General features: G+C 43.6%; 1 protein-coding gene across 3 annotated transcripts in view; it reads right to left on the minus strand.

Annotated features, from left to right (window-relative positions):
• OTOA (otoancorin) overlaps positions 1-13,862 on the minus strand; it is a 48,496-nt gene extending 34,634 nt beyond the window's left edge. The window contains exons 1-9 of one of the 3 annotated variants that reach the window (XM_069485974.1): positions 13,768-13,862; positions 13,425-13,453; positions 13,302-13,332; positions 13,158-13,185; positions 12,209-12,296; positions 9,627-9,758; positions 5,717-5,952; positions 3,164-3,267; positions 4-104 (exon numbers count right to left, since the gene is read on the minus strand). In XM_069485974.1, coding sequence (XP_069342075.1) covers positions 4-104; positions 3,164-3,267; positions 5,717-5,952; positions 9,627-9,758; positions 12,209-12,296; positions 13,158-13,185; positions 13,302-13,332; positions 13,425-13,453; positions 13,768-13,858 — 840 coding nt within the window. In that variant the 5' untranslated portion in view covers positions 13,859-13,862. Of the gene's footprint in view, positions 1-3; positions 105-3,163; positions 3,268-5,716; positions 5,953-9,626; positions 9,759-10,076; positions 10,196-12,208; positions 12,297-13,157; positions 13,186-13,301; positions 13,333-13,424; positions 13,454-13,767 lie in introns of those variants that run through there. The other 2 variants (XM_069485973.1, XM_069485976.1) reach the window with 2 other exon arrangements.
• Between the last annotated feature and the right edge of the window lie 846 nt (positions 13,863-14,708).

Here is a 14,708-nt window from a genome sequence, read left to right on the forward strand (position 1 = left end):
TACTTCTAAAGGACTAATTTTCGTAATTTCTTCAAACGGTAGGTGAACCATATATCTGCCCAAAATCCACAACTTTTCTGCACTGACCCACGAAACAGAGTCATCTATAAAAAAAAAAATAAGCAAATGAATAAATAAATAAGTAAAAGCCTTCACACTAGGAATGTGATAATCAACAGCATCTTTGATGTCAGGGCCTCCTTCTTACAGTCCTGAATTCATGAATTCATTCAACAACCATTTACTGAGCTCCTACCTGTGCGACGCTGCGCTACACACACAATGTGATCACAGATGCCCGCACCTGAGACTTTGTTATCAACAGTGGGGTCCCCCTGGAATCAGCGCCATCAGCGCCTGCCTGGGAACTTGTTAAAAATGCAGGTTATTTTTTAACACTTAAAAACACAAAATATAGTTTTCTTTTTAGTTCCATCAGTTACTAAATAATCCGGCAACTTGAAATATGTTTGACTCTCTTTTACTGTTACCACTAATAATGATTCTCAACCTTATGAAGTATCACCATGTTACTGTATTTGAACCAAACCACATTATTCGTACCTCCCCAGATGTTCTCCAAATCTTCACTTGCATGGGCCTTTCTCACCACCGTTCCTCAACCCTCCTGTGTCCAAACCCTGCCTTCGAGATCAAGCTCAAATTTTCCTCTGCCTTCAAGCCTTCTCTTACCTCCTTAGCCAGAAGTGCTTTCTCCCTCCTCTAAATTCCCAAAGGACTCTCTCTGTCACCCTGTTCTGGCATTTGAAATTCCCCGTCAGCGAGATGTTAATGGAACTTTAAAAACAGCCATGTCCGGGATGAGTTCAAGTTTCACTGAGCTGGAGCTAGCCGCCATTGCCCCCCAGTTCTGTAGTAAAAGACACGCACACACAACAAATACCACACTGTGTCGGTGGCACTTGGGGAAACAAGAGAAGGGGGCAATGGGCGCAGGAATCGGTCACCAAGAGCTGTTGCAGAAGCCGCGGGCAATGACGGAAGCCCCAGCGAGATGGTGAAGTCAGCTTGTGCATGGGCTGATTCACAAGAACATACAGGGTCCCTCCGCCAGCCCAGGAATCAGAAATGTTGGGGTGAGCTCAGGCTCACCCTGTGATCCCCTCGATGGGGACTCCATACATCTGCCTTGGCTATTAGAGGAAAGAGTGGCCCCAGACGGCTAGAGAATTTTGAAAGTAGAATCACAAAATTGACCAAGAACCAAGCTGAAGTTGTTCATTTTTTAACTAATTATTAAGCATGAGCTGTATTACTAAAGACGCATGATCCCCAAGCTTGGGATATTTTTAACAGCCAAAGTATTTCCAGTTATCTCAAGGGCCTTCATGGAAAAAAAATTAAGATCCAAATAGAATTAATTTTTATTCACTACAGTTTAATAATGAAACCTACCATGCAGGAATTTTAGAAGGAAAGTCTGTGCCTAAATAAACTCTGGCAATGAAGACTTAGGGAAGTCTAGAGGTTGAGGGACTTCCTCATGGTTACACAGTGTGAGGCTCACATTCCTAAAGGCCAGGCAGAGGGGACTCTGCGATGCATTGAAGACATTGATTATTATGTTATTTAATGTTCATTATACACAAATCTAAGAACTTAATTCCAGGAAAAGGATTGATAGACGTTCCCTATACTCCAACGCCACTAGCTTTCTTTATGTCTTCCCCACACGAGCTCATTCCCACCTCAGGGAGTTTGTATTCGCTGGTCCCTCTCCCTGGAATGCACTTCCCCCAGCGTCGCATGTGACTGATTCCATCTTCTCATTTGGGTCTTAATTCAACTGTCACCCACTCGAGAGGTTTTCCCTGATTCCTTAGTCCAGGGGTTGGCAAACCACAGCCCACGGGCCAAACCCAGCCCACCACCTATTTTTATACAGCTTGTGAATCAAGAATGGTTTTTACATTTTTAAACAGTTGAAAGGAATATCAAAAGAAGAATGGTATTTGGTGACATGTGAAAATTATATGAATTTCCAATTTCAGTGTCCATCAATAAAGTCATTGGGACACAGCCACAACCTTCATCCATTGTCCATGGGAGTTTTCAAGCTGCAACATCGGAGCTGAACAGCTGAGACTGAAAACCTTTGCCAAGCCCTCTTCCAGTCTAAAGTACCTGTAGAAACCCTTTCTATGGCATTTATTATTTGTATTTTCCTCACAGCAGCTACCAGTATCTAAATTCTCTCTCTCTCTTTTTTATTTACTTGCTTGTTTAAAATTTTCTCCACCTACCCTCCCACAAGAAAACAAGAGGGCCGTGAGAACAGAAACTTTGTCGTATTTTATCTCTATCCTCAGCTACTGACACATAGTAGGCTTTCAAAACTGTTTAAAAGTTTACACCGTTCACATTACTGGCATTAAATATTTAACAAGTTGGAGCTGTCTGAGAAATTGTTTTCACTGCTAATCTGTATACCCATTCTTTTCTTTTGCTCTCTTTTCTTTCAATTAAGGTAACGTACACATAACATAAAATTTACCATCTTCACCATTTTTAAGTGTGTAGCTGAGTGGCAACAAGTACATCCACATTACTGTGCGACCATCGTCATCACACATAACCAGCACTTTTTGCATCTTGCAAAACCAAAACTCTACCAGCATTCTAATTTCTTTCTCTATAAATCTGACTACTCTAGGACATCAGTAGGCTTTTAATCAACATCTGTCAAATAAACAAATCCTGACCTACTTCTACTTTGGTTGTCAGGAAGCTCAGAGTTAAATTTCTGTGCTTTATTGCCTAGACTTTCTAACAAAATTAGCTTGTGCTATTTTAATACAGATTTTTTAATATAAAATGTTGGACTTGTAACCGCCTATACTAAAGGTTCTCATCTAATCTAAGACGCCATCATTATTTACGTTCCACTGAAAAACTAGAACACACCACTGATTGTAAGATACAGACACATCATTATTTCAGACACTTCAACACGTGAAAAGTGCATCAATGAAGTAGGGTATGTGTTTTATTCCATAAGCCACATCAAGTCCTTTTTGGAGGTGGCAAGGGTGGTGAAAATCACAAGAGACAATGAAATCAAACCCATGTGTTCAGAGATGAAACACCTCTTTGAGGTCGTACTTCTTGCAAAAAGCAACCCCACCTCAAAGCACAGGCTCACCAGTGGCGTTGGAGGACGTCTGCAAAATCCCAGTCATCCAGGAGTAGACAGCTCTCTGGGAATGAGCCGAAGTTTGGTCGTAGAGATCTTTGAACACCGCAGATCTAAATGACACAAACATGGCATCGATTAATAACAAACAGGTGGGAGCTGCTTTGAATGGGAGTCAAAACAGCAAATGTGCACAAAGCTGTCCCCACACCTTTGCTATATGTAGCAACTTCTCCCATTACTACTCTTCTCCTTCACAACTAAACACCTTTCAAAGAGTGTTCTGTATATATTGTCTCCATTCCCTCACCTCTTGGTCCTTTTGTGGAAGGGAGAGAGGACATCGTTATTGACATATAATTCATACACCACACAATTCACCATGCAAAGTGTACAAGATAACCATTTTCATTATATTCTCAGAGCTGTGCAACCATCATCACAACTAATTTTAGAACATTTGAAGCACCTCACAAAGAAACCCCATATCCTTGCTATCACCCCTCAATACTCAGTCTCCCCAACTCCTGGAAACCACTAATCTACTTTCTGTCTGTATAGATTTGCCTACTCTGGACATTTCTTATAAATGACATCATACAACATGCAGGCCTTGTGTCTGGTTTCTTTCACTGAGCATGATGTTTTCAAGGTTCATGCATGTCAGAGCATGTAACAGTACTTCATTCCTATTTGTAGCCAAATAATATTCCATTATATGGATATAGTGTATCTTTTTTACCCATTCATCAGTTGGTGCCTGAAGCCAGCCTACACCTAAAACTATTCAATCACATGATCCAATAATTCCCTTTTTGACTCAAGTGAGTTTGAATGGGTTTGTCTGTCACTTGCAATCAGATGAGTGGTGACCAATAAACTCCCCCTCCTGGTGATGTTTCCTCTGCCACCACGCTGCCCCGCATACAACCTGAGTGAATGGAGGCGGGAGACGCTGGGTTTAAAAGGCATTGTGTAGTGGCGCACAGAGCAAAAGGGATTCATGTGATATATGTCTTGGCCAAAAAGCAGACACCCCGGAGACAAAAATAAGGTCAGTATGTTGCCTCTGTCCCCTACATTCCTTTGGCTGCAAAGAATAAAACAGAATCTCCCAACTTGTTGTTATCATACTGGTCTTTTCCTTCTTCTTAATCATTTTTAGATTTAGAAAAAGCCTTGTAGGGCCATAAAGTGCTATAATTAGTAAAAGGAGTGGGGGCTGGTGGGAACAATGCCTACAGCCTTCAAGTCCTGGACACGGTCCTCTAATTGGGTGTCCCTCTAAGTGTCGTTTCATACAGCTCACAAACATGAGCTAGCACAGCATCCCAAAGGGGGAAAGTCTTGCTCTTTCAGCGCGCTGTCACTCCTTCTGCTGTGCCTCAAGGAGAAAGTCTCAGTTTAGTGCCAATGAGTCTTTAACACACACTCAGCTCCTTGTTTAATCCATACAACAGGCCCAAGACTCAGAGCCTTGGTCCCATGGACTGAATATTTGTGTCCCCCCAACCAAATTCATATGTTGAAATCCTAACCCCCAAGGTGATGGTGTTAGGAGACAGGACCTGTGGGAGGTGATTAGGTCATGAGGGTGGCACCCTCATGAATGGGATTAGAGCCCTTATAAAAGAGACCCCAGAGAGCCCCCTCACCCCTTCCACTATGTGTGGACCCAGTGAGAAGATGCCTTCTATGAACCAAAAAGCAGGCCTTCACCAGACACCAAATCTGTCAGCACCTTGATCTTGGACTTCCCAGCCCGCAGAACTGTGAGAAATAAACGTTTGTTGTTTAACACATTAACTGCCATGAGAGTTGCATTTAACTCACTCTGGTTTTGACCCTGGGGCTGCGTGAAGCATATATAAAATCTTACTTGCTGATGTTCTTATTGTTACAAGTAATACTGACAATTTAATTCTAAAAACATGGATTAAATGAATAGAAGTCAATAATTTGGCTTTTTAATTTATGTTTACCTTTAAATTGCACTGAAAGTTTTTATCCTATTTTCATAATAAAACACTGTGGCCCCAAGGAAAAGTTACTAATATTTTGTGTGGCAGTCGATGTGTTAAGCCAACCCAATCTACGATATTTTTCATTATAGCAGCCTAAACTAAGACACTTAGGTAAGCAACATATCCAGCTAGGATTTAGTGACATTGTTTCATTATATTTATCTTTATGATTATTGACTTAAGACAAAGGATACTGGTTTCCCATTTAGAGTCATGATAGCAAGTTTATTTTTATAATAAATATTTTCAAGTAAAAAAAATGAATCCCTATAAGGAAAAACACAAAGTAAATAATAGTACCAGACGCATATAGGTATGGCAAAAATGGTGAGGACGGCACCAGAGCTACTGAAATTTGGGAGATACTGTGTTAATCAAACCATCTCTCAACTCTACAGATTTTAAGCGACAGCTCCAGAACTCACATATCAACCTGTCCCTGCCTGTCTTCTTCTTGCTAACAGGTATTACGTCCTTGAATTCTCACACAGTCCCGATGGACAGATGGGAGGTTAAGAGGGTGACAGGAGGCACTCACAGGTTCTTAAAGGCGTCCTCGCGCAGGTCCCGGGGGAGCCTCTCCGTGATGTCCGGCTGGAGAAAGCTGCCTGAAGACCCCCGCAGCAGCCTGCCCAGAATCTCCACACACTCCAGGGAGTTCAACACCTGGAAACACCTCTCCAGCGTCACGAGAAACAGGCTGCGGTTCACGCCAGGGCTCTGCAAAGCTTGTTCCCGAATCTCTCCCAAGTCAATGACGGTGTCCTTGAGGTCCTAAAGCAACGAGAGAAGCCAGGGTCGGCTTCGGAGCTGCCTGTCCATTTGGAAGCCCTGGGACTGACCACACATTACAGCAGTGGGGAAACTCAGGATCACTGTTTAACACCATCCTGCTATGTCAAAACTTCTAGAACTTTCCATTGCCTACAGAACAAAGTCAAGGCCTTCACCTGTTGCACTCACTCTGGAGCCTTCCCACTCTCCAGATACACCATGACTGTCACAGCTCAGGCCCTTAGTCTAGCTAAATCCCTGCCCTGCTCCTTTTCCTGGCAAAATCCAGCTTATCCTTTAAGGCTGAGCTCATCGGTCCTGGGCAAAGGCTTCTCTGATTTCCTCCAATGTCCCACTTCAGATCAGATCTCCCCCCACGATGTGCTCCCAGAGGATCTTGAGCCAAACTCCGTGATGCATTAAAGATGCTCATGTACCTGCTGTCCCAAGCCCATGGTTCTCAACTCTGGTGACACATCAGAATCACACAGGGAGCTCTGGAAAAGTGCCAATCTCCAGCCCTACTATCTAGAGTTTGATTTGATTGGTCTGGGTGGAGCCCAGGCATTGATTCCAGTGTACACCCAGGGTTGAGCCAGAAAAGTCCCTGATGCCTAAGCCACGTACACAGTGGAGGTGCCTGGTGCCTAGAGGACTGAAAATAGCCTGTTAGAATAAATGAACGAAGGAAGGAATGAAAGAAGGAAACCCTTTGATCCACAGAACCCAGGAACGCTAACAAGGTTTAGTCACCATCTGACTGAGGCCTCTGTCCTTCCTCCCACACACCCTTCAACAATAGCCTCCATTTTACTGAGCATCAGCTACACACCAGGCAACTGCGCCAAGCATGGGGCAAACATGCACCCTCTCATTTAATGCTCACAACAGTCCTATAGGTTAAGCACCACGGGTCCCAGGGTCAGGCATTCCTCGGTTCAACTCCCAGGCCCTCCACTTATTATCCATGTGTCCTTGAGCAAATGACTTGTCTTTTCTAAGTTGCAGTTTCCTCCTCCATAAAATGGAGATAAAGTCAGTACCTACTTTTTTGAGTTGTGTAAGAACTGAATGAGATGATTATAAAATGCCTGGTACCTGGTGAACACTCACCAGATGTTACCTGTTATTATTAGCTCAGTATCACAGGTGACTGAAACAAAACAGAATAAGTAACCAGCCCAAACATATAAGGAGCTGGGATCTGAAACAAGTGTATCTGAGCACAAACCCACACTTTAACCATGACCAGGTGTTTCCCAACTTCGGTCATTCTCTGTAGGCAGCTGAACAGTGTAGTGGCTGAGAGTACACTTAGGCGTCCTTAGGCAAAAGACTGGGGGTAGAATTTAGGGCATCGGTGAACACTGGGGGAAAATTGCACCCTCATTTTTACCAGCATAGAACTGACATTTAGCATTTCCTTCCCGGATGAACGTGTGCAATGAAGACGGTGGTGATACTAGGACTTTGTCATCGCTTGAAATCACAGATACTTTCAAAACACCTTACAGTTGTTGTGGATATCTTGAAATCTTGTTTGCACTCAATACTTCCTCAAAATTACAGAAGTTATTAGACCTGCTGCTAAATCTTGTTATTGACTGTGGTAAAGAAGCGTATAAATTACTATGCCCCAAATGTGTCTGATTATAGAATTGGCTTCCTTTGTAATCCTTGGCATTTTGTTTTATAGGTTTTAAAACATTATTCTGAGAAGGGGCCTATGGACTTCACCAGATGCCAGAAGAGCTCAGAGCTGGAGTCAGAAACCCAGGTCTCAACCTCAGACTTGCCACTTCTAAGTTGTGTAACCTGAGGTTACTTACTAAACCTCTCCAAGCCCCAGTTTCCTCATCTGAATATGAGAACGGTAAGATTCTTATTAATCTTTTTTCAGAAGGTCCTGGAGGGCGTTCAGTGAGTCAGTCCATGCGTGTTAAACCCTTAGAACAGTGGTCAGCAAGCTATGGCCTGCAAGCTAAATCTGGCCCACAACCTGTTTTGGGAATAAAGTTTTATTGAAATACATCCACACCCATTCATTTACTAATCATCTATGGCTGCCATCACCCTGCAATGGCAGAGCTGAGTAACTGAGACACGGAACGTATGCCGTTCAGAGCCTAAAATATTATCAATATCTGGCCCTTTAGGCCGGGCGTGGTGGCTCATGCCTGTAATCCTAGCACTCTGGGAGGCCGAGGCGGGTGGATCGCTCAAGGTCAGGAGTTCGAGACCAGCCTAAGCAAGAGCGAGACCCCGTCTCTACTAAAATTAGAAAGAAATTATCTGGCCAACTAAAATATATATAGAAAAAATTAGCCGGGCATGGTGGCACATGCCTATAGTCCCAGCTACTTGGGAGGCTGAGGCAGGAGGATCGCTTAAGCCCAGGAGTTTGAGGTTGCTGTGAGCTAGGCTGACGCCATGGCACTCACTCTAGCCCGGGCAACAAAGCGAGACTCTGTCTCAAAAAAGAAAAAAAAAAAAAAAAAAAATCTGGCCCTTTAGAGAAACAGTTTGCTGAATGATGCCTTACAATAACTCACACATAGTAAACCCTCAATAAACATTAAGCAATATCATTTTCCTAGACCACATCCCAGTTTTTGCCATATCTTTTCACTGCCTTTCCTATTATTTACTTCATATTTTTCTTTAAACTGAGAATTTTTTTTAATTTAAATTTATTTCAAAAGTAAATTTTATATCCCTACCAAACTGGTTTGATGTGCCCATCATATTTTAATAACAGACATAAAAATAAGTGTATGATTATTAAAATGTTTAAATGGTTCAACTCCTTTTGGAAGACACTGCTCCACACTAAACTGTCTCCACTAAAGAAAACTCTAGACTGGGCACAGTGGCTTATGCCTGTAAATCCCAGCACTTTGGGAGGCCAAGGTGGGAGGATCACTTGAGGCCAAGAGTTTGAGACCACCCTGGGCAACATAGTGAGACCCTATCTCTGTAAAAAATAAAAAAAATAAAAAATTAGCCAGGCATGGTGGTATGTACCTGTAGTCTGAGCTACTCAGGAAGCTGAGGCAGGAGGATCACTTGAGCCCAGGAGTTCAAGGCTGCAGTGGGCTATGATGATGCCACTGCATTCTAGCCTGGGTGTTAGAGCAAGACCCTATCTCAAAAATGAGAGAGAGAGAGAGAGAAATAGAAAGAAAAAAAGAATGAACAACAAAACCTCACTTTTCTGGGTCCCAAGGACGTTCCAGGGCTCAGAGGCCAGACTTTGTGATGCTCCTGTAACACTAATCTTATCTTATGAAAATCATCTGTTTTGGTTTTTGTCTCCCCTCCACACTGTAAGCTCCTTGAGGGCAGGGGCAGTCTTTCACCTCCCTGTCTACCGGTGCATAATGATCATTCATGAATCTTTACTGAACCAAACTATTAGAAGATCCTCAGCACCCCTCATTTCCAGGTACCCACAAGAATATGGATTATAAGGCTCTTCATTTGAACTTTGGAGAAAGTAAGAAAAACCTAGATCCTAAAGCTCTCAGGAGGTTGGGGAAAGGAGAAGAAGGGAGGAAGAGATAAAAAAAAAAAAAAAGTGGGGGAGTCAAAGCCAGAGTCGGGCTCACTTTGATTCAATTCACCAATACCAACCGGCCCTGGACTTCCTCTACCCGCAGGATGCCAAGCCTCACCAAGTGGCCATTCTTGTCTTCCAAGAGCCATCTCATGGCGGTGCGGAATCGCTGAGCGTCTGTTTCCCTCAGGTCCTCCAGCAGCTTCTGGGGCTGGTGCAAACGCTGCTCCAGGTGGTTTTCCATGGCTGCCTGGACGTGGGGTGTCGGGAGAGTCGGTGAGAACAGAAGGGCAGGGGCACGTGGTCAGCACCACGGCCAGCAGCCAGGCCAGGCCGCCTAATTCCCTGCAGAAGTGTTTCGTGTTAGCCAGCTCCTAATTTTCTCATTAGCTGCCGACATTTAAAAGCCAGGACATTCCTCACAAAATCCAGATTTCCAACTTCTCTAGGAAAATGCAAAGATTTGGCAACACCAGGCAACACGCATCCCCTTCTTGCAGACCCTGGGGGAGCTGCTTGCGGAAATAACTCTTCAGGCCCAGCAAACCTGATTTCCCCAATCCCTGGCCTGTCTGGTCCCCATAGGTGAGTGTGGCTTCGGGTCCGGAGCAGCTGGCCTTTGCCTAGAAAGTGTAGCACCCCCAGATGGCGCTGCTGCTCAAACCTAAGCTATCACACAGGTGCAAATTCAGACCCAATGAACAAACTCTCTGTGGCTTTCCCTCCAGGGCAAGGAGCAAAAGCCACCAGCCTCTCCTGAAAGAGATTTCCTCTGCTATCTGGGGAATTATTTTCTAAACCTCCCTTACACAGAGGTGCTCTGGGACTGCAGCACAGTGTGACGTCGTGGGCAAGAGGTGGACTCTAGACTCTAGACCCCGAAAACCCATATGCAAATCGTCACCTTGACATTTACTGGCTGTGTGGCCTTAGACAAGTTACTTAACTAAGGTTGCTCCAGAAAATACAGGATGCTCAGTTAAATGTGAATTTCAGGTAAGCAATGAATAATATTTTAGTATAAGTATGTCCCAAATGTTGCATGGGACATACTTATACTGGAAAAAATTACTTCTTGTGTATCCAAAATTCAAATGTAACTGGGCATCTGTATTTTTATTTGCTAAATCAGCAACACTACTTCTGGGCCTCAGTTTTCCAACCTCAAAAATGTAGGGCTGTGAATGGGGATCAAGTGAGTGCGTAACGTGTTTCCACTAGTGTCTAGCACACAGTCAGCGCTCAAAAGTGCCAGCTGTTATTCTTCATCCTGAATGAGCTGAATAATGATTTACTTAATGTCTCTCCCCTTAGAATGAAAGGTCCATGTGGGTAGTAACAAGACTGTCTTGTTCTCCACCAAGTCCTCAGTGTCTAGAACTATGACTGGCAGAAAGTAGCTGTTAAATAAATAGACACTGAATAAATGAATGAATATGGTATATATAGGGAGAGAAGTAGTATGTCTACTAATCAGATTAAAATAGATACATCTCCTGAGAAGCCTTATTGCTAGGGAGAAAAGAGGCAGGCATTGCTTCCCTTGAGGTTGTCACAACTGATGAACAGGAGAAGAAAAACAGACGCCATGTGGGGCCGACAGCCACCTCCAGCTAGTGGGTGTCCCGGTACGTAGTAGACAGTCAGCTCTCTGAGTGTAGCCATGATGTGAATGTTGGTTGATATTTTCATTTTTGTTAAAACAGAAGTAAAAATTGAAACAAGACATGTGTCAGAGCTGTATTCCTTGGTTAGTGACGTGAGTGGCTTCTTTGCCAAACCAGGCAATAGTGTTTGAATACTGAAAGAATATTTCCTCAATTTTTTGTGCTATTCACAGTTTATAATGGTAAAGACACAACATGCCATGCTCGGCTAACGGTCACGCTGAAGAGGCATGTGCTGTCCAATTTACCGCAGTCCACACCGTGCCCTAGTGCCCCTTAAGGCAAATATCCTCTGCCACCCGGCAACATGCTTGTGCAGTTGTTTTCTTTATAGTAGAGTTAAAAGGAAGAAAAATATTTCTTGGACCCATGATTGAGAGGCTGATAATTATGCCCAAATGTCCACTGTCCCTCTGCTCTTTTTATCAAGAGAACCCCTCAACTGTTAGCCGGGTCCATGGCTCCTTTGCAGTGAAACGTGACTGTGGCATGTGAGCCAATGGAATGTGAGCAGATGAAACTGCGACTCGCTAGTCACATCCTTAGAAGAGAAGATGCTCACCCTCCACTTCCTCTTCTCACCCCCTCCCCCTGGGTTGGAGAATGAATGTGGTGTTTCAACCATGTGGGCAACAACTCCCTAAGGGGTGACAGAGCAAAAAGATAAAAGGAATCTGAGTCCCTGGTGAGCTTTTGAAACAGAGCTGCCCCATCCCTGCGGATCTCCCACTTAGCACGGGGCTGTTACATGAGAAAGTAAAAATGAAATTGCTTCAGTAGCTACAATTTCGTGTCTCCTTGTTACAGTATCTCAGCCTACACCCTAATATACCTTGTCTCCATCAAAGGTGGGAAAACGAAAGAAAGACGAAAGAGCTTGTATCACATTTCAAGAAAAACTGGGCAGAATGCTTTTCTTTGCAGACATAAATAATTTCTGTATGCCCAGCCCACTTCTCCAACTTCCCTGGGCCCTGAGTTTGCAATCCCTGAGCATGAACGGGGACCATATGCACGAGTCTCAGGTACACACCTGCAGGCTGGCGATGGTGAAGGGAATATGCCGTGAATTCAGGTAGGCCAAGACTCTATGGGACAGGTCTGCCGTCCACACGTGGGAGCTTCAGTCGAAGACAGACAGGAGAAGGTCACAATGACAGGCGCCCCTACAAGTGGTGCTGCACTAGCTGGGCGGCCCAGGGACGGGAGTTCAGAAAGAGTGGTGGGAATGGGCCAGGGATGCTAGCAACGTTGTGCTTGGAAGTAGGAGATTTCTTAACCAGGCAAGTGCTGGGGAAGTTTCCAGCTGTAGGAATCTGCCTGGATCCCATTCTCCCAAAGACAATTCTCCAGTTCTGAGCATTTACAGGGATCTTTCACTTTCACATAATTGGGTGTCCCTGACGTGGGGTCCCAAGGCCCCCAACTCTTCCCCTTCACAGACTCATCATATTAGAATCACTTGTTAGTAGTGGCCTTTCCACAACTCTATCTAACTCCCTGCCCCATGTCCCCAGCATCTAACACAGGCCTGTGTGCAGCACATAGCACGATAGCAATATGGTGGGCCCTGGAGCCAAGCTGCTGGTCCACGTCCCAGCTGTGGTCTTTTCATCCAGCTGCGTGGGCCACAGCTGGGGTAATTCCCCCTCCTTGGGCCTCTCATTATTCTGTCCAATAGGACAACAAGAAGACCTCATCGTGGGGCACTCGTCAGGGTTAAATGTGTTTCTGCGCACCAGGCACTGAGAGCAGTACTCACTACATAGTAAGCACGAGATCAGTTTTGGCTCCTACGCTAGAGCAGAGGAGGAATAAATGTTTGTGGAATAAGGGAGTTGACTTTTAAAACACTTGTGCATTGGTTGACATTTTTTTTTATAATGAGCAGGTATTGCTTTTTATAATTAAGCAATTTCCATTAAGAATTTTTATTAAAAATCTCTCCCCTCCCTTCCCCTCTCCCCTCGAGGGCAGGTTACCTTTGAAACTGTATGAGATCCAGTAATGCTACAATGGGAATAAAATGAAAAGACAACTTAAAAAGGAATCATTCCAGAGAGATCACAGCCTCATTCTGTTTGAAATTCTTAGAAGCAGCCAATGGAGACAGAGGGGCACATTACCATTCAGATAGCTTCCGTCTATTATTTCTTCCTAAAAGGCAAAGAGATAACATCAACTACGACACCCAAAAGTTGGCAGTTCCAGCGTAGGTGATTTTGATGAAAAGAAAATGGAATACTCACTGCCATTTTTTGCAACAAGGGATGCAAATCTGTAAGAAAGCCGTGGGATGGATAAATAGAATTGAATTGTGTGACCTTCAAAAATACGAACATGAGTTAGGAAGAAAGCCCCCAAAAAGCCACTCATAAAGGAAATTTTTGGTGAGTTTTAATTATACCTGTGCTCAGCATGAGAAAACCTTGGTTTGAAAAACTTTTTTAGAATAATCCTTAAAACCCTACACACATACACGCACACACACACATGGACAACGTAAGGCATCATGTACTGAAATTGATCTATCCCACTGCATTCCCTGGGATGTCTGGAAACCATGAAGGGTGATTCTCCCCTCGTACTTACCCTCACTGGAATCTGGAATTCTCTGACTCGCCACTCCATGGCTCAGAGCAAGAAACAGGAAAAGGGTATATGTTGTAGGTTCTTGAGACATTCTCCTATAGTTAAATCAAGCATAGAAATGATTCAGGTTTGGTTTTTTAAATATATTTAAGGACATTCAGAAGACAAAAGGGAAACACAAGTAAACCCAGAATCCCTTGACCTTTTTTTAAAAAAATAATTTTAAAATTCCATTGACTTTGCCCCATCTAAACTTCTATTCTAGTCTAAGACACAATGATCTCTCTCCTTGGCGACTACAGTGGCCTACTTTTCTTCTTACCACCATCTTCCACCCCCTTGAACCAGCAAAGAGGAGTATTCATAGAGTTACGAACATTTGTGTACAGATTTTGATGTGAACACAAGTTTTCATTTTCCTGGGATAAATGCCCAAGAATGCCATTGCTAGGCTGTATGTTAAGTACATGTTTAATTTTATAAGAAACTACTGAACTGGAACCAATCCAAATGTCCTTCACTGGGTGAATGGTTAAACTAACTGTGGCATGTCCATGGCATGGAATACTACTCAGCAATAAAAAAGGAATAAACTACTGATACATGCAACAATCAGGGTGAACATAAAGGGAATTATGCTAAGTGAAAAGAGTCAACAAAAGGTTATATACTGATGATTCCATTTATCTAACACTCTTGAAATAAAATTACAGACATTGAGAATGGATTAGTACTTGGCGAGGAGATGTGGCTACTAAGGAAAGCATGGAGGACACTTACGGCCATGGAACAGTTTGGGGTCTTGATTAGGGTGGTTGTGACAGGCATCTACACACGTGGCAAAATTGAAGAAAACTATGTGCGTGTGAAACTGGTGAAACCTGAATAAGCTCTGAGGATTGTACCGTGAATTCCTGAATTTGATATTATCCTATCATTAT

The sequence above is a fragment of the Eulemur rufifrons genome, chromosome 14 (genome assembly GCF_041146395.1).
Source record: "Eulemur rufifrons isolate Redbay chromosome 14, OSU_ERuf_1, whole genome shotgun sequence".
NCBI classification, from domain to species: domain Eukaryota; kingdom Metazoa; phylum Chordata; class Mammalia; order Primates; family Lemuridae; genus Eulemur; species Eulemur rufifrons.